Below are 24,754 nucleotides of genomic sequence, written 5' to 3'. Positions count from 1 at the left end.
AGGTAGTTGGACCGCTCAGTTGGCAACGTAACCACGCTCAAATAAGAGGCATACTATGTAAGAGGCATGTATCCCTACCGAAACCCTGACTATTTGATGGGCGCGCCATGATCGTCAAGTGGAAAAGAGTTGGCTGCACCAAGGTGTTGTGGAGACGGATGTCCAACTGGCAACTGGCTTTTGGCTTTTTTACACGATCCTGCTACTCATTGCCCATTTCACAAAGTGACATAGGTAGGCTAAGATCGGTTCGGAGTTCCCAAGGAATCGTAGCGCATTTGTTTGGCCTTCCTCAAGAAGGATCCCATGTTATTAGTTAGGCGTTGCAAGGTACTTGTTCCAGATGAATACGATATATCTACCGCGATCAGCCATTGCGAGGTTTTACAGTAACCCATGGGATGCCATGGGATGCAGGTATGGATCTTGTTTCACCGAGCCTCTTTTTTAAACCTTATGAGCTCACAGTTGAGAGAGAATGTGACCCGCGACTCGCGATCCAAAGTGCAAAGCCCTTTCAATCCCGTTTTACCTGCAGGTAAGCTGAAGGTGGCTCGTCGCAACAGACGACTAGGTAATTAAACAGAGGGGGACTTGTAAAACTTTATTGGTGTGAAACTGCAAGAATAGCAAATTCGAATTCGACCATCTCTGACTCGCAGAGTTGCTTGCAAGCCTCGCGCATCCAGTCGTGACTGGTGTTATCCATGTCGGCGACTGGATTGTCGAACGGCGGTCCTACACATTCAACGGGAATAGCGTAGCTGACCGAATAACATGCGAGATAAATTACCATAGTCCCACCCGTCCTGATATCCAGGTGTCCAGGTGTCTAGCAGAGCAGGGCTAAGGGAAACTGCTTCGACAAAAGCCGCTTGTGCGACGCTTGAATGCTACCTGCGTTAGGTGATGCTTCAACGATCCCGGATGAGCGTTGACATTGGTTGACTTGAAATCATAAATCGCAGGTAAGAGCAATCCCGGACTGAATCCTTGGAAGGAATTTGGTTGGTCGAGACATGTGTCGCGTTGTAACTCATACATACATAGTAGCAAGCCGGTAGACGGCTCCGTTGATGAAGGAAATTGGGCAGCTTGTTTCTTCGAGACCGGGATCTTTCCACCTGCCTGGGGCCTTGGAGCTAACGGATCCGGGCATGGAGGGTTTCATTCTGCGCGCTACTCACGCAGATACACTTTTTGGACAAGAGGCTAATAAGGACCACGAAATATGATGATCGGTGGCTGAGTGCACATGTGTGTGTACTGTAGTGTAGGTAGTGTATGAGTGTAAGTGCGTGTACGTGTTATAGACATGTACCTTGTATTCGAAACGACGACTGGAGTGGATGTCGTACTCTACCGTGGTATGTTTATGTGTTGCAACCCTGATTATACCGGCGGCAAGAAGGTCGGTTCTCTACCGACGTATGTAGAGAAGCATCATCATTAATCATTACCATAGCGAAACAAATGCAGCTAGCCACGGTTGACTACTCGGTTCTGGCGGTTAGTACCGGTACGGTTTGTCGTATATTTTCTACCTGGTCAACCGAGTGGAATGTCTAAGAGCCAACCTAATTACTGCGTATGTGAGGAGTCTTATTAGGATATTGGTAGGATCTGCGTCTGGCTTTTGTTTTCTGTATTGTACCTAAAGTGACCCGAAAGCCCGTGGGCCGAGTGAGCGGATTATGTGCATTGAATTGTCGTTGTTTGAGATTGAGAAATGGAGAAATGGCATCCATTAGTTTAATATCCACAATGTCAAGTAATGGGTAAACAACTTTAGATCCATGAAGCTTGATGGAGCTGATAGTGTACATGATACATATACATACATAGTAAAAGCTATATATTTTCAAGTACCTAGAACTAGTTTGTCTCATTGGGTTGTTGCTGAACCCCTTCCTACCTTGGTAGCCACTAAATCATATCGATTATACGATAGTAGTGCTACGGTACGTACCTATCCTTCCTTCGACAGGTTCAATAATCTTCCTCTCACAGGGGTGTTTTAGGGGGAGCTAGTTAAGGAAGGCAAGGAGCAGGCGCATGGAGAGGTCGCCGGAAAAGTACCCTACTGAGCACGGCAGGCGGGTCTAACATCTGATATTACCTTACCGTACCTTCAAAGCTAATACCTTGGTACATAGCCCGCGGCGCAACTTCTTTGCTGTCATGGGATAAAACCCCAACAATGATGGATATCCATGGATCCATGTACGTACATATACATATACGTAAGGCACATGCATTATGTATGTATGTATGTATGCATGTATGTATTATGCATGTTCTAGTTTATGTTCTAGTTTAGGTATATTTATTGGACCCTGTCGGTCTTGTCCACACGAGAGACAACTTTAACTCAGATCCAATCATAGCTCCGAAAATAGTTCCATTTTAAGATGGGATCACAATTCAACCACCACAGGTACGATCTCGACCAAGTCAATATCAGGCTTCGCCTAATAAGAGTAGTACGTAACTCCATACATGTTCCATACATACCTCTTTGACCTGCCACTAGTTAGCATATAGTAACTAAGTATTTTTATAGTGTGTGTAACTAGAGCACACTACTGAACCGCATGGATTACTTTTCTTTTCTTTTATTCCCTGTACGCATGCTTCTGTCGAAACCCGAAAAGACTCCTTGCTCAAGCCTAAGTAAATACACTAAGACTTTGTTAACAAGAAAGAAAGGAAAAAAAAAATTTACCTAAAAAACGGATGGCATTCCTCTTACGTATGTAGTACGCAGTAAGGCAATACACTACTACATTCAGCTACCCTTGGTGTTAAACAAGGTTACCTTTGAATATGTACGGCCGCCATGGCCGTGCGCCAACGGGCCGCAAGGTACGTATGTATCGCATACACATCGAGACGATTAAGGTAAAGTGTCGGGTTCGAATTTGTCTTCTGACGACTGAGGAAAGCGAATACGTCTCGCCTGACAAGACGATTCTTTTACCAAGTCGACGCCATCAAAGCCTTAAGTTTCTATCCATGCAACTACTACACGGCATACAGACAAAAAGAAAAGGTCTTAACTTGCTTGAAATATAATAAGGGTACATTAGTGTATATAAGATACATTATACATGCAATGTGCTAAGGAAACATACCAAACGAACGTACAGACATGAGTTCGCCTCCGCGCACTCCCCACACATTCCGCCAAATCTTACCCCCCTTTCCTTCTTGATTCCGTCCTAAGAAAAGCGTTTTACGTCTTGGCGCGGTGGCCAATTTCGAGGCCTGGAGACAAGCAGACAAGCCAGGGCTGCTCCCTGGCCCATGCCCATGGTCCGCTTGCATGGCCCACTGGGACGGGCTAATGGTGCTAATGGTGCTAATGGTAATACGTGCCATAGTAAAGCAGCTATGGAGTTGCGTAGCGGTAATAGTCACCTACCCCCTCGGGTTCGACTAGCATCATATTCCTAGTATACCTAGTATAAGCTAGACCTCGTCACCTTTCGTCGGCAGCAACCCTTCTCTCGCAGGGGTATGTTTATGTGGTACAGTACAGTACGTGTATTTAATGCTATTATCGAACCAATCACGTCTGTGCTGTCCGGGGTTACCTTACCGATGGAACCGCCCTGGATTCGAAGAAGCATCTGCTGGATCTCACCGGAGCAGCTAACTCGCTCTTATGTAAGTTATACAATATACAATTACATCCAATCCCCTGATACAATTTAATATAGTACAAATATACATTAGACTACACATGTACATTGCGTACGTGAGTCCTTTAGATCCTTGCAAGGCCGTAGTCAAAAAAGCCAAAAGCTATCAATTAACTAGCACGCCCCCTTTTGCCGTCTGACACCCCACCACCCCCCCTTGAACACGATGTAATGAGCCTATTAACAACGATCATCAAGCAAGGCTCGCTCACTTGCGCTAGGATAAGCACACATCCCTTTCCCCTTCCAACGCACCCTCCCGCTGAATTTCGGCTCACGTTCTACAAGTTTACACACCCCCTTTCTGCGTTGCACGCCCTTTACACCATCCACTTTCGTTTACGCCGCAGGAGCACGGTACGGAAAAGGTAAGGCAAGGCAAATGGGGGCCAAGGGTAGTCCTGCGACAGGCGTCTAGTACCTTTGTCTTTTTTGGACGTCGTTCAAACCGTTCCTTTGACCGCCCACCTATTTAGAAATATACCTTGCAACAACCGACCACAGGAAGGAAAAAAAAAAAATCAAAGACTGTAACCCAGTCTAGCTTACAACGCCAACGCTGCCATCATCACCCGTCCGTCCCCGGTTATCAATACAATGAAGGATCCCTTTTTAGACCGACTAGACCCCTGCCGGAACCATATGACGCAGGAAGAAAAATAATACAGCTAAGTACAGCTAAGCGGGAACCGTCATACAGGTTGAAGCAGACACGCGCAGACACGCACTTACTTACATGCATACATACTACATACATACACATGCCAAACCAGACCATGTCTCTAGGTAGGTATTGTTTCTCGGCCCTATCGCCCCAATATAACCATCCGTATGCCATCTCACATAGCAACTGTCCCCACGCTTTTAGTTTGATTTATCCTTTTTAATGAGGCCCTTTGCTTTCTCATGTTACTACATTCTTGAACTTAGTAGCCTAAGTTAGCCTTTGAATAGACCTCATATTTACCTGCCCGTCCTCCCTCTATCCCGAGGTTTCTCTCACTCACCTACGAAATCTTCAACGGAATATTCATAACCTCTTTACATACCTCTCTATCCAACATCTTATCACCATGATGCCCTCACTCTTAGGGGCCAGTATGCCTCATATGCCGCCTCAGAGCTACTCTACGGGTCCAACTTTTGATGAACTATCCCGGCAGTTCGCTTTTTCCGATTCTATGCGAAGGATATCTCGTGGTTCGACTGGGCAGCGGACGCCGGGAGCTATGCGTATTGTCAAGCCGAGTAGTGCCAACAATAGTCCGCAAGCCATGATGGCACGGCGGAGGACTATGATGAACGACGGCAACCTTGCTCAGCGTCGTCAACAGGCCCTGAACCAGGCCGTTATGCAGCAGATGCAGCAAGACTGCACACCCTATTCGGCACCAGAGGATCCCATCAAGAGGAATAACCGGCCAGTTAGTTGGCATCCGACTTCACATCTCCAGCAGCCACAAATGCATATACCTATGCCACAGCCGGATTTCTCCCAATACGTCGTCCCAGCACCAATGTCATATCAGCAGACAGACATATATTCCGGGTACCATCTACCACCAACTCCGGCGGTATATTCCGGCCAAACCTCGCCTATATCCAGCATGTCACCGCTATGTTTACCATACGCGGAATCTTCTCAAACTCATCCTACACCAGCTTACATATCACATGATGTGTGGAACCCTACGCCGCAGTTTATTCCTAATTATACAGTAAACTCGAGCCCCGGCGAGTTGGAACCATTTCCGTCTTTTGACGGTCAAACTTCATTCAACTGGGATAATACCCTTGGCGCTCATGACTTCCATTCTTGCACGGCCCCTCCAACGCCGGACGAGTTCCAGCCCGTGCAACAACCACAACCCATGGTTACTCCTGAGGAGTCCATACCGTATCAATCGCTTGAGGAGTCAGAGGAAGAAGGAGAAATATTAGTGGGCATGGGACTATACGATCCGCCAAGCAAGACGGATGAAGATCCGAGCTTAGACAACTACCGAATGACAACATCACAATTACTAGACACGACCTATAGAGGACGAGGCCGCGGATGGAAACTAGAAGAAGCTTGGGAACCGCCAGCATCAGATGATGAAGAGGGAGATGACGAAGAAGAAAACGAAGAAGACGAAGGAGAGAAAGAATAAGCTATAGAGCGAACCTCAACCGAACAAAACTGGATATAATAAATCCAGCATTGATTTCCGGGACAATTATCTACAACTCCATCCGGAAATGAGTGAGGAAATGGCAAAGGAATTTTGTGCCTGGTAAAAGGACATGCATATCATGCATAGAAGATTTGTAAAAGATACCAATAGCTAGAACAAGACTAGTGTAGTTATGAAGCACTTAGCTCTGACAGTTCGAAAAAAAAAATCAAGAAAATACTTGAGAATCTCGATTCACTGCAAGCATAATAAGAACCAGTGACATGTCATTTGTGACGACTCGTTAGCCGCGGCAAGTGGTACTTTTTAATGAGAATGCTAAGCGTTGGACTTCAAATCCCTAGAATTAATTCATCACGACTCTGAAGCCGTTGCGTGTAAGTGTAAGTGTTGTACCCAGGTATCCTTAAAGATCTAGGTTAGGCATATATGGGAAGCGCCTCTGATAGGTCCAGACTAATTTACGTTTGTCGATATGCAGGGGACTAAGCTCGAGCCCATCAGGCTAAGCAGGGATCTCCAACGTTCTATTTGGGGCTCTGCGTCCAAACCGACGCTGCTGCTGCTGCTGCTGCTGCTGCGGAGCTGCGCATGCAGAAACAAGGAGGAGGGTACGTAGCTACGTTCTCTCTCTTTCTCTCTCTCTCATGTCCCCTCCCCCCCCCCCTCCCACGCCCTGGCCCGAGACGGTCCCATGTGGACTGTTCTCCACTCTACCCACAAAGATCCTCAAGTTAGGAGATCCATGTGGGGCGCTAACGAAGCTGTGGGTATGGCTGCCATGCAGTTATGCTTGCGTCACATGTTGCTCTAGGAGGTTTCCATGCACGGTCGGATTTTAGTGGGCGCTTTTTTTTTTTTTCTTCTTCTTTTATCCTTTCGCAACTATCGGGCTGGCTGGATCGTACACTAATGGGGTGAAGAAAACTAATGCAGCGGAACTAGCCGTTTTGGGGACAATCCGGCCGAATAATGTAAAATGTCCACCGTAAATATTCCCCCTCCCCTCCCTTCCCCCCTCCAACAAGCAAAGCACAAAACCTCCTCCATCCGTCACGAGAAAACTATCGTGGACGATCCCGGCTAAGGATTTAGTAGCGGCCAGCCCTCTTATTTTTTTTTTTTCTTATCCGCAATTTATTACTCGGTCCTACATACATACACTACACGAAGATTGTTTCCGACTAAGCTGCCCTTGGCGTGTGCCGATTAATTACTTTTCGTGTTGCTAGTGTACTTGCACGCGGCAGATCTAGAATACGGGTAGGTAATACGCTAAGTGAAGCCTCTTCATTTCAGTGAAGTCGTTTGCTTACTTCAATAACTTGAGTCGGTAAGATTTGGCGAACATATGATGTCTAGCCCGTGCATGTTTCAAGCCTCTTGCCTATGACACAAGAGTTTATCGGATATTGAAGGCGGCCGAGATACCCCAGCTGATAAAATCCAGGCGCTTCCCAGTTTGGGGGAGTTGGGGAGGGGGTTAAGTTTTATAGGAGGTAGGTAGTTTTACGGAACGGAGGGAAGATCAAAACAATGAGGAAAAGTAAAGATCTCTTGCCTCTACCACGTATACTATACAGTTAAAAAGCCAATATAATCATATTCTATTATTCTGACGAGCTCAAACTCCAACTTGACCTACATATATAGGATGTAGGTATAGTGAGTCACGTCGGCGTCGGTGTAGACGTGTCTAATCAGATAGTTATCGATAAAGTAACTAGTACGTATTCCGTAATCGGAACCCCGCGTGCCCCTCCATCGCAATATCAAATCTTTTAAGCTTCAAGAACCAAAGCTTTCCATACTGAATATTGGACTTAATGATATACCAAAACAGTTGAGCCATTGATTAGTAAATATTTGCAAGATGTCGGCCCAGTAAGAATCTCAAACTTCCTATTGTGTAGTTCTATCTTCTCATGGATTTTATAGGAAAGTATTGATGCTCGGAGCGGGTTTCGTAACCCTCCCTACACTCCACATTCTGAGCGATGCTGGCATTGCAGTGACCGTTGGTATAGCAAATCCACCCCTCCTAATAGTTCTCTACAGTCAATTGACCCATTCGAAGCTTGCAGAACCCTCGCATCGGCCCAATCCCTTTCTAAGGGAGTCAAACACGCCACCCCTATCTCCCTTGACGTGAACGACGACAATGCTCTCGACGCCCAAGTTGGCAAGCATGACCTGGTCATCAGTTTAATCCCCTATACCTTCCATGCTACCGTCATCAAGTCGGCCATTCGCCAGAAGAAGCATGTTGTCACGACAAGCTACGTCTCGCCGGCGATGTTGGAGTTGGACCAGCAAGCCAAGGATGCTGGTATCACCGTCATGAACGAGATTGGCTTAGGTAAGTTCCTTCTTCGAAGCTTGCTTCCCATGTCTACTGAAAACTAACTGGCTGTCCTGTAGATCCCGGCATTGACCACTTATGTAGGAATACCCGCAAGATATGAACCGAATACGCAATGCTAACTCTTTCAGATGCCGTCAAGACAATCGAGGAAGTACACAAGGCTGGGGGCAAAATTCTAAGCTTCCTATCGTACTGTGGTGGCTTACCGGCTCCTGAAGACTCAGACAACCCTCTGGGTTATAAATTCAGTTGGTCCTCTCGCGGAGTTCTCTTGGCCTTGAGAAATGCGGCTAAGTACTGGAAAGACGGCAAGGTAGTAGACGTTGCATCAAAGGACCTGATGGGTACTGCGAAGCCGTACTTCATCTATCCCGGTTACGCTTTCGTTGCCTACCCGAACCGAGACTCGACTCCCTACAAGGAGCGGTACAATATTCCAGAGGCACAGACCATCATCCGTGGCACTCTCAGATACCAGGGCTTTCCCGAGTTCATCCGTGTGCTGGTCGACATCGGATTCTTAGACGACACCGAGCAAGACTTCCTAAAGCAACCCATTACCTGGAAAGAGGCTACACAAAAGATCCTAGGCGCTTCCGCAAGCAGCCAAGGCGACCTCGAGTCTACAATTGCGTCCAAGACCACGTTCGCTTCACCGGAGGAGAAGACACGAATCGTTAGCGGTTTGCGATGGGTTGGTATCTTCTCGGACGAGAAGATTACCCCCCGAGGTAACCCATTAGACACTCTATGCGCGACCTTAGAGAAGAAGATGCAATACGAGGAGGGAGAACGAGACTTCGTAATGCTGCAGCACAAGTTCGAAATCGAGAACAAGGACGGCAGCCGGGAAGTTAAGACGTCCACCCTATGCGAGTATGGCGATCCCAAGGGCTACAGTGCCATGGCTAAGCTAGTGGGTGTTCCGTGCGGTGTGGCAGTCAAGCAGGTACTCGACGGTACTATCTCCGAGAGGGGCATTCTTGCTCCGATGAGCTCGAAGATCAACGACCCCTTAATGAAGGAGCTAAAGGAGAAGTACGGCATCTTCCTGAAAGAGAAGACCATACTGTGAGAAGTCGGCTATGTCGGCTGATTTAGCTACAATGATGCAGTTGGCAGTGGTAGTGCAGTACAAAAAGGGGGCTTGACTAAACCTCGAAGCGGCCATGAACATTAGTGCTTTCAAAAAGGTAGATAAAAAAAGGGCGGGCTCGTATGTATGTCAGGAACTTAGCAAAGATATCCGTAAATCGATAGAAATGATACTAGTTGCCTTTCAAGAATTGTTTTCAGCTGCCATCCCCTGCCGAGTATCCAAGATAATTAGTTACCTAACGCTAGTAACACGGAGAAGGATAACTTGGTTGGACTGGTTTACCCTTGAATGTGTAGATGGAAAATACATACTAACATAAGCGCGTATTTTTAGCCGGTTAACTGGTCAAGTACCTAACCTACATAGTATGTACCAAAAGGTACATAAGGGAAACCCAAAAAGCGGTGTTTTCCGGGTAGCGAGGTGGGGCAATTTGCATAGCGAAAAGCTACAATTTTATTTCAATTCTTGGGTATCCAATGACTCGAGACTTCAAGGTTTAATCCTCACTTCCATGTACTTATTTTATTCGCTACGGCCAAACTCTCAAAACTGGTTATTCGAAAAAAGACCGCCTTGGTTTAGATTATTACATACAACAACCCCCCTGCTGCCGCAAGGGCAAGTCTTGTCTTGTCGGTTAGACTCTGGACGACTGACTGATACGTCACCTACCTGCTTATAGCTGTTTTCCCCGTCGGATCATACATACCTATATAGTACATATATAATGGTGCAGTATATCCACACGCCTTGGCGGGACCGCGGCGAGCTGCTGCGTGTTCGTCAGCAGTTTTACCCAGCCGTAACTGGCAGCACAGCCGACTCCTGCGATAGAGAAGGGGACGATAGCGGAAAGGGGAGGGCCGAGGAGGAGGCGGCGAAGCAGCACGCCGTGTCGCGCGTCTCCATGTGGATGCAGCGCGGCGGCTGTCCCCACTTGGTCGAGTCTACGGCCCTGCTCGTGGCCGCCCTCCTGAGCGACGTCCGCGAGACCAGGGCTACTTCGTCGTACGCTATTCGCGCCGCGTACGCCGCGGCTTTTAGTCGGTACGTATAGCGTTACTCGTTTCCTGCATACCCAGTTGTTCCCAGGTTACGTTAGTGGATCTGTTCGGAGTATCCGGAGAGGGCGATCTAGACTCGTGGCAGCCCACGTGGTAGGGCCGGTAGTTTAGCTGCCGTGCTCGTTCGACTCAGCCCGGCTAGGCAGGCTGCGCACATCATTGTACTCGATAATTGCGTTCGGGCTGTCGAGCTATATTCGGCTAACGGCGTTTTGCCTAATTATAGCTTTGTAACCGGTCTCTTAGACAGCCAGCAGGACAAGCAGCGCAAGATGAGCATGTACTCGATCGCCAAGACGATCGGGTTGCCGGCGACTTTTGTCGAGCTGCGGCACCAAGCTACGCATGAGCAACTGCCGTCTCTATCGAAGCTCAAGACTGCGGCGAAGAAGGCACTGGCCTGGATATGGGACTACTACTGGAAGAATCTGCCGGGGGAGGACGGTAGTGCCGGTGAAGACGAGCCGAATGCTTGCCGGGGTTTATTATTAAGGTATTTAGGCGAGGACTCGACGGTGCAAGAGAAGGTGCTGCAGAAGCGGTTGAAACAGTGGGACGAGACGGTCTTGCTGCAGAACTTGGCCGAGATCGAGGATTCGTCCGAGGACCCGAAGGTCATCTCCCGATGTCTACGGTTGTCGCAGGCTATACTCGATGGGGACTTTACGTCTTCGTCGGTTGTGAAGAGAGACGCGGAGAATATGGCTGCTATAAGGACGTTGGACGATGTCAAGGCTGATATGCAGGCGTTGGACGAGGAGCTTGAGGCGGTAGAGGGTGTTGGTAGCATATCTACAGCTGTTGAAACGCCTGCTCGGATACCGTCGAGTCAGGTCAGGGGGTGGTCGAGGTATGAAGGACCGTGGAAACCGAAGCCGATTGGGGTTGTGTAAGTAGAGAGCATATTTACCTTGTTTGGGATACTATCTCTACGTAGTAATGATTAAGATGATACATATCCCCTAAATAATATACTTACGACATAGACAATTCATATGTGTGTTAGGTACGTGATATTATTCTATTTACTATTTACCTAGACTTCAAAGCCGTGTACCTATATCAAGTTCGAGTAGAGATTAACGACCTTGGCGTGTATTAATTCAGAATAAGTTTTATTCCTATTTTCATAGCGATAGTCTCAACCATATAGTTACTGCAGAACATATACTGGCCATATGACCTACAAGGTAATGATTGAGTTAAACTTCATAAGTAAGCCGAATGTTCCATACTTGTGACAAATCCAAATAACTTGATAGGCCATCAAGAATCTTGACACCACTTGCCAGCTGGTCCTTTCCAATTCATAGCTTCGTGCCGGGCCGTCCAATGACAAATCGACGTCATGGATTTATAGCTATGAATCTCCAAATTCGTTTGTAAGCATCGGAGTATTAGTCGAATCACGAACCATAGTCGCCTACTTACCCGCCTCACATACCTTATGAATTACCTTGCAAAGGCAAGATCTCTACTAGCTACCCGGAGAATAGGCACTTCGACCGCAGCTGTAAGTTACTGGACGCACTTTTGTTGCCATCAAGGGACTCGCTGTTAACTCCGCCGCAGCTTACCTTCACCCGCAAAATGCAGATCCAATCAATTCCTATGTGTAAGTCATACTACGTATATGTAACCTGGTCTACCTATACCTGAGTGGTTAAAAGGGACTTAAGGACTCATGCATTTATAGGGACGGGGACGAGCGACAACTACGCCTATCTCCTCGTCGACGACAAGTCTAAAGATGCCGTTATTATCGACCCCGCGCATCCCGAAGAGTGAGCTAGAACTCATAATATGCACACCTCATATAGTGAGCGCGGTCTAACCTGGAGATTCAGGGTTACGCCCGTCTTGAAGAAGGCTATCCAGGATGGCAAGATCAACCTCACAGCTATCGTCAATACACACCAGTGAGTATCTTTTCCATACCTCTTTTAGGTCTTGTAGCGCTGACGACGCTTACAGCCATTGGGACCATGCGGGTGGAAACGACCAGCTCGTTAGTTTACACCGTATCTTCTCGTATATATATTATATATATACATACATAATATTCCTATGTGTCACGCGGCATTCTAATCTAAACGATTACGTAGAGAAGTGATCTGGGCACTCCGAACCTCCCTATCATTGGGGGCAAGGACTGCCAGAGCGTCACACAGACCCCTGAGAACGGCAAGGTATTCAAGCTCGGGAACATTGATGTGAAGGCCCTATACACGCCGTGCCACACGCAGGACAGTATCTGCTGGTACGTGAAGGACGGCGACGACAAGGCCGTCTTCACCGGAGATACCCTATTCCACGCGGGTGAGTATGCGCAGCATTGCTCCGCGGTCTACGGTGGGCCTGGAAGACCCGAGACTGACAAAGCCTAGGTTGCGGAAGGTTCTTCGAAGGCAATGCAGAGGAGATGCATACGGCCTTAAATAAGACGCTGGCTTCTCTCCCGGATGATACCAGGGTCTATGTACGTGTCTATTTGTCCTGCGTCAAGAGGGCCTGCTGAAACTTTTTACCTATACTAACACTGGGTAGCCGGGTCACGAGTACACCAAGTCGAACGTCAAATTTGCCGCCTCGATCCTACAGAACGAGGCCATCAAGAAACTACAGGCGTTCGCGGAGAGCAACAAGGAAACGCAAGGGAAATTTACGATCGGCGATGAGAAGGTAAGGCATACCTACCATCTCAACCAACTGTGACCGAAGGGTTGGAGCTAACGGACTTGGCATAGCTGCACAACGTGTTTATGAGAGTAGAGGTAAAGTGACGAAGACCCGTGAGCGACGAGATGATAAAGCGCTGACTGATGATCGCGAAGGATCCCGAGGTTCAGAAGGCTACGGGCAAGACGGATCCCGTAGAGGTTATGGATAAGTTGCGGACTATGAAGAATAACTTCAAGTGAGTAAGTAGTAAACGCTGGTGGTCGAGGTAGTAACTAAAACATTCATCGAATGCTGACGAGCCTAGACCACCACCCGATAGTAAGATCTGAACATGGAATATGTGCTTCTTATATGGTCACTGAAGCATATGCACGTTAGGTTCCCTAAGCAGAGCAGCTATCACTTGTAATACCTGACAATTAAATATAAACCTCATGTGGTATATTACTATTCCTGGGTCTATATATATCTACCTAAACCTAGTCATCATATAAGAAGGAAATAGGAATTTCTCCAGCAAGCACTAAGCCTCAGCCCATCTTCAACGTGCTGGATGCCAATCGAGCAACTTGCGGAACGCCGACCTATAAGAATAGGACGGCGCATATCGTTTCATCTTGCTTCACTGTCCACACTTGCTCGCTGTTTGTATATCGAGACGGCAAGCTCTAGCATAATTAGAAGCTGGTAATGTTACATACATAGGTATGTATTACATTAGGTACCTAACCCAACTACCGCATCGGTCCATCCATGTCTTGTCCCGGCATTCCCGTAGTTCTTTGCACGATTTCCCCGTGTCTCGCGATACGCTGCGCTCGCCTGCCCTGCCTTAGGTACTTACCGTGACTGGCCGTCGAAACTGTATTATTTATTTATTGTCCTTGTAGACGGCGGCCTGTATATAGCTATTGGAGCTATAGTGCGATGGAGCGGTATAATGCCATTTCGACGGGATGATTGATGCTGGGCGATATGCGCTGTGTTTCGCACTGAGAGGATTCTTTTTCTAGTCGTGACAAAAAGACGGGAGTAAAGAGGTTGGAAGGAAGAAGAGAAAGTGCAGAAATTTTCGGCAGTTTAAGTAGGAACCAAGTGGGCTGTTTGTCGGCTGCTAACAGCTGCCGGGTTTGTACCGTGTTTATACTGGGTCCGATCTCCTTAGCAGCTCTTATGTCCAAACGGTCTTTTAAGTAAGTGAGTACTTCTTTTAAGCACTCGTATTTTACGAGGCTATATCTATTTTACGTATGTAGAAGTCAATTACGTGACGTAAACGGTAGGTAAAAGGCAAATTTAACCAAGTTATATGTAGCCCAACTATATTTATTGATACATTTAACTAACTACGTTATAACATGAGACTTCGAACCGGCGGTCTCAGGATGTTAGGTACCTATAAGCCAGATCCGGCCTGCCCTCCTATGCTCCTCGGCACGTCGTCATGTGCCCACATCTAACGTTCTACGAGTATTGATACCCTACGAAGCCTATCAATACGATCATCATTCGTTTCGTTGCGGTACCTTCGGTACGAGCCACCAGCTGATCCCGCCGACGACGAACAGCGCCAATACGATAGGCTGCAATACGGCTACGCCTGCGTTCGTCGCTATCAAACCCGTGATGGAGGGGAATAGAGCACCTCCGGCTTGCGCGAGTACGAATATGAAACCTGGGTACAAGTCAGTCTCTAAGCTACTAAAGACACTATTCAATCCGTATATATAGGTTAGGTTAGGTAGATAAAGAGATTGGCCGTACCTAGAGCGGCGGGCTGTGATTCCCGAGGGAAGAGCTTCGAAGCAACTGACATGCCCTAGACAGAGGGAGAGTATATTAGCATTGCAACCAATTATTCAAGGGTATATATATATATAAGTCCCCAGCAGCAACACTCACCGTAGCAAAAAACGGCCCAGTAAAGAAGCCGATAAAACTCAGCGCCACCGCGCTCCCAGCAATATTCGGCTGCAGCCAGAACACAAGCTGCAGCGCGACGCACAGCACGCTATACGCCAGCAACATGCGCTGCTCGCCGTACCGGAACGTCGGCTCGGCCAGCAGCAGCCTGCCCGCCAGCATCCCGCCGTAGAACCCGGTCGGCACGTACCCGGTGGCCGAGAGGTCGCCGCCGCGCACCGTGGTCAGGAACTCGACGACCCAGCCGCCCGCCGTGAAGTTGGCGCCTAGCGAGAAGAAGTAGAACGTGCTGATCAGCCAGAGAGTCTTGGACTTGAGCAGGCGGGCCATGTCCGTCATAGCAGCGCGGTTGCGCTTCTGTCGTGGGGCTGGGGCTCTGTCTGTGGGGGTGGTGGTAGTAGTAGCCTCGTTTAACCTGCTCCAGAGCGAGTCCCGAAAAGCGACGGCCACGCCGGCCACGTTTAGTACCGAGATCCCGATTAACACCAAGTACACGCGCTTCCAGCCGTCGATGGCCATGGTATTGGTGCTCGTGGCGATGGCGGTGGCGATGAGCGGGCCGATGAAGCAGCCTAGGGAGTAGCATCTGGGCAGCAGAAGTTAGTAACCTGGATATTTAATTCTTAAACATTTAAGTCTAACTAGTTAAAAAGAACTCCTGGCGCTTATAGGTAATGGTAGTGGTGTAACTAGAAACTCGGTAAAGGATATATGTAGTATAACGTAACTAAGCGAAGGACAGAGCCGGAGGTGAGTTGGTTTTCGACGTTATATAGGTACCTAACTAACGTACGCGTGTATAAAGCTAAGCCAGCGATGCGGCACGTTCTTGAGCCCGCTGACGAAGGTGTTGGAGTGCGAGTCCTGGTACGCCATGCCGAGCGCCTGCAGGAAGAAGGTGATGCAGAAAAGGGGCAGCGGGCTCCACGGCCGCAGGCAATGCGCTAGTAACTGTAGCGCGGCGCCGGCGCCGAGGAGTTGCCCGAGAGTCATGTGTGCCGTCATGACGGGATTGGTAACGGCGGCTAAGAGCCAGCCCGCGAAGGTGGTTCCGTAGCTGGATGTTGGTTAGCACGCTGCTCTTCAAGCGGCCTACATACCTACACTGCCTAACCTATACCGATCGTATGTAGCATAGTTACAGCGAATATATATATATATATAGAACAATATGTGTTGCGTATAGTTAAGCAAGTTTACTTACATGATAGCGACCTCGCCCGTACCAATCCCGAAGCCGGCGATGATATACGGGATCAAGGGCCCAAGCGTACCATCGTTGACCCCGGCGCAGAAGAACGAGTACCCCGCAACGATCAGCTTGAGAAACGGCGTCGCGGGCTCGCTTCTAGCGATATCCGCATCGGCCGGGGCGCCTTCCGCGTCTTTGGACGGGGGACGGCGGAGCTCCGTCATGGGGTAGACCTCGGCCTCGGCCTCGGCGAGCGAGGTCTGTGTCGTTGACATGGTTGTGTTTTGACAAAGAAAGGTAACTATAGTTGACTGACTACCTAATAGTTAGTTAACTAAGCTATAAAGAAGATAGATAGGATAGGATAGTCTGTCTCTACATAGACGACCTATCTATCTGATTATCGCCCCTCTTAACGAGGATTGCCGCTGAAAGAAGGCGTCTACTTATCCACGTTCGCGCCTTTATATACATATAAACCCAACCCCTGACCTTACCATTCCTCCCTTCCGCACCCCTGAATCTCCCCGTCGGTTGAAAATCGGAAGAACTTCAAAGCATCGAATCGGAGGCGCTCCCGCTTTTAAGCTCCGCGGATCGCCTTTGCCGGGAGGAAGCGGTTGCTCGGCTCCGTGATTGGACAATTGATGTGTTCCCCACGGGGTACAGCAGCTGTGACTTGGATGGAGTAGGTAAGTCAGAAGCCGCGTCCTTCAAGTGTGGTTGATAATCTTTAATGTAACTAGATTTGCCGAGAATATTGTTCATAATTGCTTTACTTCGCTAGATTACAACTACGACTTATAACTAGAATTTAGGCATAAATAACTTACAGCCTGTGATAATCGACGAAAATGTATCGAAATCGTAGACTCTATCATCAACAGCTAGGTAACTCGGGGTTAAATAGGCCATGCATTAAATTCCTTTCTAGAGAACTGATACGAATTAAATACTAAACCAATCCCCATGATGACATAGTCGTAGACTGATAAATATTCGCTCTACAGGACGTACATAGTCAAGCTGATCCGCTCTCTATCACTATCACTATAACCATATAAAACCCTACGCGTTGCGCTGTGGCGGAAGTCCAGGGGAGGATGGGGACGCCTGTGCACCTCGCAGATTGATGGACCCGATCCTCGACACGATATTGTTCCCGACGGCATCTACTGCTCCTCGGGGAGATGTTAAAGTCGGGCCTTGGGCGGCAGTTTCCTGCACCTTAAACAACTTGATCGCCGTTCCGTTCCACACGCCGACGGTACCCTTCGAGACCTGCATTTCGCTTGCGAAAACGAAGCTCCAAACAAGCGATTCGTACCAACCTAGAGCTAAGGGCGACCATTCGAATGAATGTACTCTAATCGGGGAAGGCTCTATGCCGACCAAATCTGCCTCTTGGATAGCCTTCAAGGTTGCGGATGACGGTACCTCTGCCGTCAGTCCTTGCCGATTAATTAACACGGTCAGTTGCTGGATAACGGTGAGGATTGTATGGAGAGGAAGCTCGGGAAGCCAACTCTCGATCCATTCCGCCGAAGGTTCGAAAATACCAGGTGCAGATTGACCCGCTGCTGAATAGCTATTGAGACTCGTCACGCTGTTCTGCCGCGAGAATGTCGGTACGCCCGCAGGCATCTTCCCCCTAGCTTTCTCCGACATTCCCCTTAATTGTGTTGGTACTGCATCTTCTACGTCGGCAACAGAAGAGGCTCGAGAAGGATTCTCGCTCGGACTCGATTGTGCTGGTGTCGGTCTGTTATCCTCCTCCTCCTCATCGCTATCATCCTCAGCGTCGCCGATAGCAAACGTCGTATCCTCCTCTGGCACATTGCTTAGTGTCGGTGTTCTTGGTTGTGTTGTAACGGGACTGCGCAGACTCTCGACGGAACTACGCCTAGAGCTTGCATCCAATGGGTCCAGTGACTGTCCAGTTTCTTTCCTTCGACGGTTTCTTCGCTCGAGTTCCTCTTGGCCGCTCTCAAGCGTGAAAGTTCGTAACGCTTCAAAGCGTTTTCTGTTCTTCAGTATTAGGTAGATAAAGTGAGGATTCTCTGTATTTGCTGTTAGAAAGATTTGATAGTATGAATTCACATGCTACTTACTCTTGTATTGATGTTCAATCAGAGCGTTCATCGACTCCAGGAGAGATGCGAGGAGGCCGTGATTGCTATCATTAGCAAGAAGAAATGAAGGAGAGGACATCGAATTGAACAACTGTAGTAGTTTTGAACCTGTCGTGCCGTTGATGCCCTCTAGATAAGCAGCTATGTTGTTAATCACGGCAAGTAGCGCCGGGTATATGGCGGAAAGCTTGCCCTGACTTCTTGTGATGAGGTTGTATATCGACTTCGTAAGAGTTAGCCAAAGGCACTCTTAGGAGTGTACGATCTGCTTACCTGTATCAAGAAATCGGCATATGTGCCTTTAAACCCGGGGATTCGAATGACAACTGGCAATGTTTCCTGTCCTTCGAAGTGCTTGTTAAGATTGACGCCGAAGTTCTTCTCGACACTCAACGTCTGTAGCAAGAACGCGCACATTCGTACAACGCCTTGTTTTGAGGCATCTGCCTTATACTCAGTGGCGTAGAAAAGGAGGAGGATAACAAAGTCGTGTGCCCTCTGCGTATCGATCATAAAAGATCTAAATCGTTTGTTGCATTGGGTAATCTCCCAGAAGAGCATTATTATCTCGGGGGAGAATCTAGTCGTAGTTTGGGTCCCGGGAATATACGAGATGTTGGCCTGAATAGGTTGATTGAGTATCCGCGTCATACCATCGACGATGAATTGGAAATCTTGAGGACGATGTAGTCTTCCGAGGAAATGGCGATAATAATTCTTGGGTGCAGAGCCAGTAGCGGGCTCGGGTATTGGATAAATAAGGGTGACTAGCAGAAACTGTAAGGTATACGCAATGAGGATCTCCTTTGGATCCTTGAACATAAGAGTGTTATAGGGCACACGCCAGCTTGCTGGATTATATTTGAGGGTCTGGGAAAATTAGCATTTGGAGAATATGTTTTATTGAAAGCAGATCTTACAGTATTCAATAGGGAACACAAGACGGACAAGACGACTTGCTTATCCGGACATGTGCATATATATGTCAAAGACCTGGCCCCCCTAGTTGGTAGTATGTTGGGGGACATGTACATGCTCTGACCTGCCAAGGTCAAGAGAAGGCGTAGGATCTCGCATCGATTACTCTCATACTCCTTAGTCGTAGGTACGGCCGTGTTACAGCCCACGCCGCTCTGCCAGATGGCATAGGTGACTTTTGGCTTGCCATGGGGCTGCTTCGGAACCGTCAGGTCAGAGAAGAAAAGGAGGTCGATGAGGGTATCGATAAGCTCCTCTGCTAAAGGCTTCGTCTCCTCGAACTCATCAGCAGGAAGCGGCTTCGCATCTTCTTCTGCTTCATCAAAAAGCACTTCGTTCGCGATAGTAGCTCGTCTCGTCCGCTTTCGCCTGGTACCCCAGAAGAACTTGTCTTCCCAGCCTTGCAGGTGGTCTACTTCATATAGGTAGGGCAGAACACGGGTAAGGATGCGGATGCAATTCAGGGCATCGCGCTCGGGTGCGAACTCGGGATCGGGGAAGGAAGGATGATGTCGCAATATGAAAAGGCGAGACGTCACGGCGAGTATTAGAGTTTCTAGGTTTTCAATTGCTCTATCGCGAGTTCGGCGAATATCCGCAGGCGCAAAGAGACTAAAGATGTCTTCGGAGGACTCCGGGAGCTCCCAGAACTGCGAAGGATTAGAAAACAAAGGAATTTAAGTAAGGATATAGGAGATATAGGACTACTACTAACAGAAGTCCAATAGGGATCATCGGCAGGTATATGTCGTTCTTCTGACAACCTGAAGATGCCCTTTTTGAATACTAGCTTGGAGTCGCTGGCACCCATCGCGATGAAGTCATAGCATGTCTACATCGAGCGACGTTGATTGAATCGGAAAATAGATTTATATAACCCAGCTCTGCTCTTGGGGAAAAGCCGGGGTCGAGGATTTGTAGTTGTGGTATTACAACTTTAGCGATTCTGGTCCAAGTCTAGAATCTCATTATGGATTAGAGTTGCGGGCTTGCCATTTGCTGCGTTGCATTCTGTTAACTTCAAACGCGCTACCTATGTACATGTATTGTACCTATTAAATCTACCGATCCTATAAGGTACGGGGTAAGTATCTAAGTACCTATCCACGTACCCCCATACATATGAAACCTGATTGAAGTGCCGGGTTCAGTTGTTATCGCTGCACAATAAAGCTCCTTATCGGCATTAGCTCACAGGCCCATTATTTACGGTTACTTAGGTACATGTTATCGTAAATTAGGTACGTGCAATAACATGAACTGATAGAGATCGTTACATGTTGTATTCTAGTTAGTTGCATTTATTTAGTTGTCTTTTCCTTGAGCTGCTTCCCTTCAGCCATAACTATACACTTATACATAGACCATTAGTCCTATAAACATCAGAGCGTACAGCTAAAACGCCTTTCTAATATCCATCATTCTAATTAACAAGGTATCATCGACAATAAGGAAAAACAGACAGGTATATACGGGTCATTAGTTACCCTTTCACTCTCCCAGCCCCTTTAAATGATAGCCGTAACAAAGTAAACATCAAGTCGTCTTCTAGAATGGTTATTGTCTTTGGTTATCGGGCCGTTCTACAGCCGTGTCATCGCTCGCCTCTCGGTGTGGGTGTTCTCGCTCATCAGCCGGCGGTGCAAGAAGCCCTGGACTTGGTACCTTTGGAGCCGGGGAATGAGTTTTCCCAGGGATATCCTCATTACTTCCTACAGCTGTCTCATCACTAACTTCTCTATGCGGTTGGCTGCGCTCTTCGCCCCCTGGAGGCGCCAGAAGTGTTGGAGCTAGTTGTGCTGGCGGGGATGATGGTTGCTCACCGGTAGTGTCGTCGTGAACTACCACCCGTTCTAGATCGGCTACCGCTGGCGCTGGTGTTGGTGAGGCCGTAGGCCGTAATCGGGAATCCGACCGCAAAATCGAAGCGGCTACCCCTCTTACGCCAGTAGCAATGATTTCGGGTCGATCCCAAGCCAGGAGACCCGATCTTCCTGTCGCACGGTTGACATGGACTACATTATATTTTGCCTTAGCCCAACTAGGGCACATGTAGTAGTCCTTTACTTCGTCCTGCATCAGCTCGATAGCCTCTGCTTCCGTGTCCTCGTTCGTACTAGGCTCATCTCCTAGAAACACTGTGATTCCGACTTTAGGTCGTGAACGAAGTTTCTTATCCACCTCCGGATATCGTGCGCAATATGCCCAGAATCTCATAGCTGACTCTGGACCAGGGAGCCAAGAAAGCTGAGTGAGGTTAATCACCTCTGTAGGTGCAAATTCTTTCTTGGGATCAAGCAAGCGGAGACTCTTCAGTACGAAGACTAACAAACCTGTTGGCGAGTCACACAGTGCATATGCCAACGTGTTTGGCTCCCGAAGACCTAATTGGTTTAATCCGAATTGAGCGGGAGTTGGTGTTTTCTTCGACGAACGGGCAGGGCCGTTTCGTTTAAGAGCAGAGAAGTCCTCTTTACGGTAACCAAGAATAGGGGCACGAAATAAACTCGCAACGGACCATTTTGCCCACTCGACCGGTGCTTCTCGGAGCTTCGGTCGCGCCAAAGGGGGTGATATCAAATGAGCACCTAGGCAAGAATCGGAATAATGAGTTACCAAATAATTGGCAATTTTAAAGTCGATTTCCGCAGGCGAAGCGACTCCAGAACCCGCATTCGTTATCAAGTAATGAGGATACGAAAGCCGACTCATTAATGAGTTCAAAATTTCTGCTGTGGATGGAATTACCGGGGAATTATTCGGAAGCGCGTCGCTAAACCCTAAGCCTGGTAGAGCGGGTATAACCAGGTGGAAGGGCTGATTATTCGCGACATCTTCCGGTTCTGTGAAATGCTTGACGAGGTGTCCAAAAGAGAGATTTGAGAAAGGGAATGGGGGTATCAAAAGAAGGGGTATTGCATTTGAATGAGAAGAGCGAGCATGAATGAAGTTAATTCTGACGATTGCTTCAGATGAAGGTATCGAAAATCCGGTGCGAAATTGAGGTAACTCGGTATTCAAGAGATCTTCTTGCGTTCTCCACGAATACTGCTCCAACCTATTTATTTATTAGTTTTACCGATGCTGCTGATATAACTTTATAGACATTCGGGGATACACAAGGTCTGTATAAGTGCATTCTTCCAAACCTCAGCTGAAGGGGTTGAAGACTAACCAGAAGTCAATCAGTGGTTCTATTTGAGACTTTGGCTCCCACCAATCTCTCGATTTCGGGTCCGAGAACTCATGAGGCAACCTGGTAACTTCAAGTTTCTGTTTTGTGAGATCTAGGTATTTTGATGATACCTATGAACAGCGCGTCAGCCACACTTTCCGATTTGATTGAGGGTTCCACGATAAGATTGGATTGTAAGTGGCTTACATGTATTCTGTAGGGCTTAATTTCATCAGCACCGCCGGCGGGGACAGCCTCTTCAACCTCAGCAGCAGCCATTTTCAAGTATAAATTATACCTCTAACTATCCCAATATACACGAGTATATACACGAGTATCACGTCAAAAGGCAACACAACATCGATTGAGGTAACGAGTGAACGAAAAGACAAATAATGAGAGACGCATGAACAAGTCACTGAAGAGAAATCAAAATTAGCACATACCTTAGCGTCAGATGGGGGGTAGCAGTAGCTGCATATATACCGCTTATTAAATCAAGCCGTACTTATCCCACTCAATTCAATAAGCGGCTCCCGATTCTTACGTTTAAAGAGTTAAGTAACTTAAATATTTGCCCGACTTTTAAAAGGGATATTGTGTTGGGCTGAAACCTCTTTCCTAATTAAGCAATTTGTTTGTGCATACTTGATTTCAGGCTTTTTATTAGCTAAAAGATTGGCATTAATAAAAAATTAAGGATTTAATAGGTTTTTATTATACAGTTAATGTTTTAATGCGAAAGATAAAATAAAGGAGTAAATTAAGTCATATAATTTAAGTTTAATATATATTTTTTTTATATATATTTAAATAATTTTATAATAAAAGTAATTTAAACATTACAATTGGTATTATTTAATAGTCTCGATTAATGCGAAAATAATGATATAAGTTGTATTTAAATTAACTTTTTTATTATTGTATTATAATAGAATTAAATAGCCTTTGTTTAAAGAGGGAAGCACGTGATACCTTTTACAAGCACTTTTATAATGGGGAGGGTAGCCTGGAACCTAAAAGCATTTAATCGGCTAAGCTAAAGCTGTAAGCTTTTTTATTAGCTGAGAAAGAAGAAATATTTGGGTACCATATTGGATTAAGCTAAAAATAGCTAAGTGAGGTTAGTTTAGGTGAAGACAGCCTAGTCAAATAAGGGATAGTTAAGCTTGAGCAATAAAGAGACCATATACATTACATAAGCACACCATATGATACGGTTAGGAGGCCAGGTTCGAATCCCACACATCCCCCTTTTTAAATTTTTTAAAAAAGCAGTCAACAAAAGAAAAGCCAAAAGAGCCTAGGATAGCCGGAGCATTGTGCCGCCGATGCCGGGCCGCGCGAGGGGGGGTGCGAGGCCCGCGTTAACGGGCCAAGCGCCCCCCCTCGCGCGGCCCGGCAGTGGCAGCACGTAACCCTAGAAAGGGGAAGGAGAAAAGGGAAAATAAATAAGCGGCTAAACTTCAGAGGGGATAGGGACAGGGACGGGGACAGGAATAACGTAATATAATAATATAAGCCTTGCCTTAAGCCTGCCTAAAAGTCGGGATCTTGCGGTCCCCCTCAGGGGGGGGCCCTCGGTTTAAGTGGTAATATTACCGCTTACGGTTTAAACGCTCCAAATATTTGGGGCGCTAGGCCAAGATGAGCCGTACTAGCACGGCTCCAGCCAATGAACCGCGCAGGCTCCGCTTACATCAGCGCGCAGCTCCCGATTTAAGCTGCTCAACCAATGAGCGGCTCGTGCGCCTCTCACACTTTTTGCGCCGCTCGCATCTCTGCGCCGCTCCCGTTTTGAGCGGCTCCCACCAGGGAGTGGCACGTGCGCCACTCTCGATTTAAGCGGCTCCCCTATTGAGCGGTACGTACAGGGTATTATTATATAACCCCGGGCGCACAGACACCTTTATACCCCATAATTACAAATCCACACGCGTGCCTGTAATACGTAACATGGTCTATTTGAAAAACACGTAACCTTCCAATTAAATCAATCGTATACCGTAACCCGTAACTCATAGCCCGTAGCCCGTAGCTCGTAATTTATAACCCGTAATCGTAATTGGAATTATACCAATTAAAAATTAAAAAAATAAACTTACAAGTAGATTCCCATACAAAAACGTATGGGAATATACCTTTTACTTTTTACATATACCTATGCACTTACCCGGAGCGGTACACGTGCCGCTTATTGGTAGAAGCCGCTCAAATCGGGAGCGGCGCAAAGATGCGAGCGGCGCAAAAAGTGTGAAAG

The 24,754-nt window shown here is 47.4% G+C and overlaps 7 protein-coding genes across 7 annotated transcripts; 4 read left to right on the top strand and 3 right to left on the bottom strand.

Moving 5' to 3' along the window:
• Window positions 1-4,660: 4,660 nt before the first annotated feature.
• Window positions 4,661-6,161, top strand: F5Y00DRAFT_191226 (uncharacterized protein). Its single transcript, XM_048005169.1, has one exon. It carries the CDS (start codon window positions 4,778-4,780, stop codon window positions 5,855-5,857), a length of 1,080 nt encoding a protein of 359 aa, XP_047868147.1. The 5' UTR covers window positions 4,661-4,777; the 3' UTR covers window positions 5,858-6,161.
• A 1,582-nt stretch (window positions 6,162-7,743) lies between these two features.
• F5Y00DRAFT_227597 (uncharacterized protein) lies at window positions 7,744-9,628 on the top strand. The gene has a single exon (XM_048006500.1). It carries the CDS (start codon window positions 8,359-8,361, stop codon window positions 9,319-9,321), a length of 963 nt encoding a protein of 320 aa, XP_047868146.1. The 5' UTR covers window positions 7,744-8,358; the 3' UTR covers window positions 9,322-9,628.
• A 202-nt stretch (window positions 9,629-9,830) lies between these two features.
• F5Y00DRAFT_227596 (Las1-domain-containing protein) lies at window positions 9,831-11,399 on the top strand. Its single transcript, XM_048006499.1, has 2 exons — window positions 9,831-10,395; window positions 10,639-11,399. The coding sequence occupies exons 1-2, from the start codon at window positions 10,076-10,078 to the stop codon at window positions 11,303-11,305; spliced, it is 987 nt and encodes a 328-aa protein (XP_047868145.1). The 5' UTR covers window positions 9,831-10,075; the 3' UTR covers window positions 11,306-11,399.
• Window positions 11,400-11,774: 375 nt separating this feature from the next.
• On the top strand, window positions 11,775-13,333 carry F5Y00DRAFT_251263 (Metallo-hydrolase/oxidoreductase; the record flags this gene model as incomplete). The annotated part of the gene is made up of 8 exons (XM_048009812.1): window positions 11,775-11,790; window positions 12,109-12,196; window positions 12,260-12,331; window positions 12,387-12,420; window positions 12,518-12,731; window positions 12,800-12,891; window positions 12,960-13,094; window positions 13,247-13,333. The coding sequence occupies 8 exons, from the start codon at window positions 11,775-11,777 to the stop codon at window positions 13,331-13,333; spliced, it is 738 nt and encodes a 245-aa protein (XP_047868144.1).
• A 1,266-nt stretch (window positions 13,334-14,599) lies between these two features.
• On the bottom strand, window positions 14,600-16,484 carry F5Y00DRAFT_273680 (MFS general substrate transporter; the record flags this gene model as incomplete). The annotated part of the gene is made up of 5 exons (XM_048013222.1): window positions 14,600-14,769; window positions 14,859-14,913; window positions 14,997-15,603; window positions 15,811-16,074; window positions 16,222-16,484. The coding sequence occupies 5 exons, from the start codon at window positions 16,482-16,484 to the stop codon at window positions 14,600-14,602; spliced, it is 1,359 nt and encodes a 452-aa protein (XP_047868143.1).
• Window positions 16,485-17,111: 627 nt separating this feature from the next.
• On the bottom strand, window positions 17,112-20,338 carry F5Y00DRAFT_227587 (high-temperature-induced dauer-formation protein-domain-containing protein). Its single transcript, XM_048006498.1, has 5 exons — window positions 20,035-20,338; window positions 19,262-19,969; window positions 18,615-19,211; window positions 18,321-18,564; window positions 17,112-18,269 (listed from the first exon to the last, which is right to left on the bottom strand). Exons 1-5 carry the CDS (start codon window positions 20,128-20,130, stop codon window positions 17,278-17,280), a joined length of 2,637 nt encoding a protein of 878 aa, XP_047868142.1. The 5' UTR covers window positions 20,131-20,338; the 3' UTR covers window positions 17,112-17,277.
• A 247-nt stretch (window positions 20,339-20,585) lies between these two features.
• On the bottom strand, window positions 20,586-23,064 carry F5Y00DRAFT_227584 (alpha/beta-hydrolase). Its single transcript, XM_048006497.1, has 3 exons — window positions 22,702-23,064; window positions 22,495-22,625; window positions 20,586-22,377 (listed from the first exon to the last, which is right to left on the bottom strand). The coding sequence occupies exons 1-3, from the start codon at window positions 22,771-22,773 to the stop codon at window positions 20,877-20,879; spliced, it is 1,704 nt and encodes a 567-aa protein (XP_047868141.1). The 5' UTR covers window positions 22,774-23,064; the 3' UTR covers window positions 20,586-20,876.
• Between the last annotated feature and the right edge of the window lie 1,690 nt (window positions 23,065-24,754).

Source organism: Daldinia vernicosa (genome assembly GCF_022497035.1).
Source record: "Daldinia vernicosa strain CBS 139.73 unplaced genomic scaffold F5Y00scaffold_7, whole genome shotgun sequence".
Taxonomy (NCBI): domain Eukaryota; kingdom Fungi; phylum Ascomycota; class Sordariomycetes; order Xylariales; family Hypoxylaceae; genus Daldinia; species Daldinia vernicosa.
This window is presented reverse-complemented; position numbering and strand designations above follow the sequence as displayed.

What these genes read in the sequence shown, in the direction of transcription:
- F5Y00DRAFT_191226 (XM_048005169.1), top strand. Translation starts at nt 4,778, where the DNA reads ATGATGCCCTCACTCTTAGGGGCCAGTATGCCTCATATGCCGCCTCAG.
- F5Y00DRAFT_227597 (XM_048006500.1), top strand. Translation starts at nt 8,359, where the DNA reads ATGCTAACTCTTTCAGATGCCGTCAAGACAATCGAGGAAGTACACAAG.
- F5Y00DRAFT_227596 (XM_048006499.1), top strand. Translation starts at nt 10,076, where the DNA reads ATGGTGCAGTATATCCACACGCCTTGGCGGGACCGCGGCGAGCTGCTG. An exon ending in TACGCCGCGGCTTTTAGTCG is followed by an intron (nt 10,396 to 10,638) that starts GTACGTATAGCG and finishes GCCTAATTATAG; the next exon opens with CTTTGTAACCGGTCTCTTAG.
- F5Y00DRAFT_227587 (XM_048006498.1), bottom strand. Translation starts at nt 20,130, where the DNA reads ATGGGTGCCAGCGACTCCAAGCTAGTATTCAAAAAGGGCATCTTCAGG. An exon ending in ATGATCCCTATTGGACTTCT is followed by an intron (nt 19,970 to 20,034) that starts GTTAGTAGTAGT and finishes AATCCTTCGCAG; the next exon opens with TTCTGGGAGCTCCCGGAGTC. An exon ending in TGTGTTCCCTATTGAATACT is followed by an intron (nt 19,212 to 19,261) that starts GTAAGATCTGCT and finishes TAATTTTCCCAG; the next exon opens with ACCCTCAAATATAATCCAGC.
- F5Y00DRAFT_227584 (XM_048006497.1), bottom strand. Translation starts at nt 22,773, where the DNA reads ATGGCTGCTGCTGAGGTTGAAGAGGCTGTCCCCGCCGGCGGTGCTGAT. An exon ending in TTAAGCCCTACAGAATACAT is followed by an intron (nt 22,626 to 22,701) that starts GTAAGCCACTTA and finishes CGCTGTTCATAG; the next exon opens with GTATCATCAAAATACCTAGA. An exon ending in GAACCACTGATTGACTTCTG is followed by an intron (nt 22,378 to 22,494) that starts GTTAGTCTTCAA and finishes ATAAATAAATAG; the next exon opens with GTTGGAGCAGTATTCGTGGA.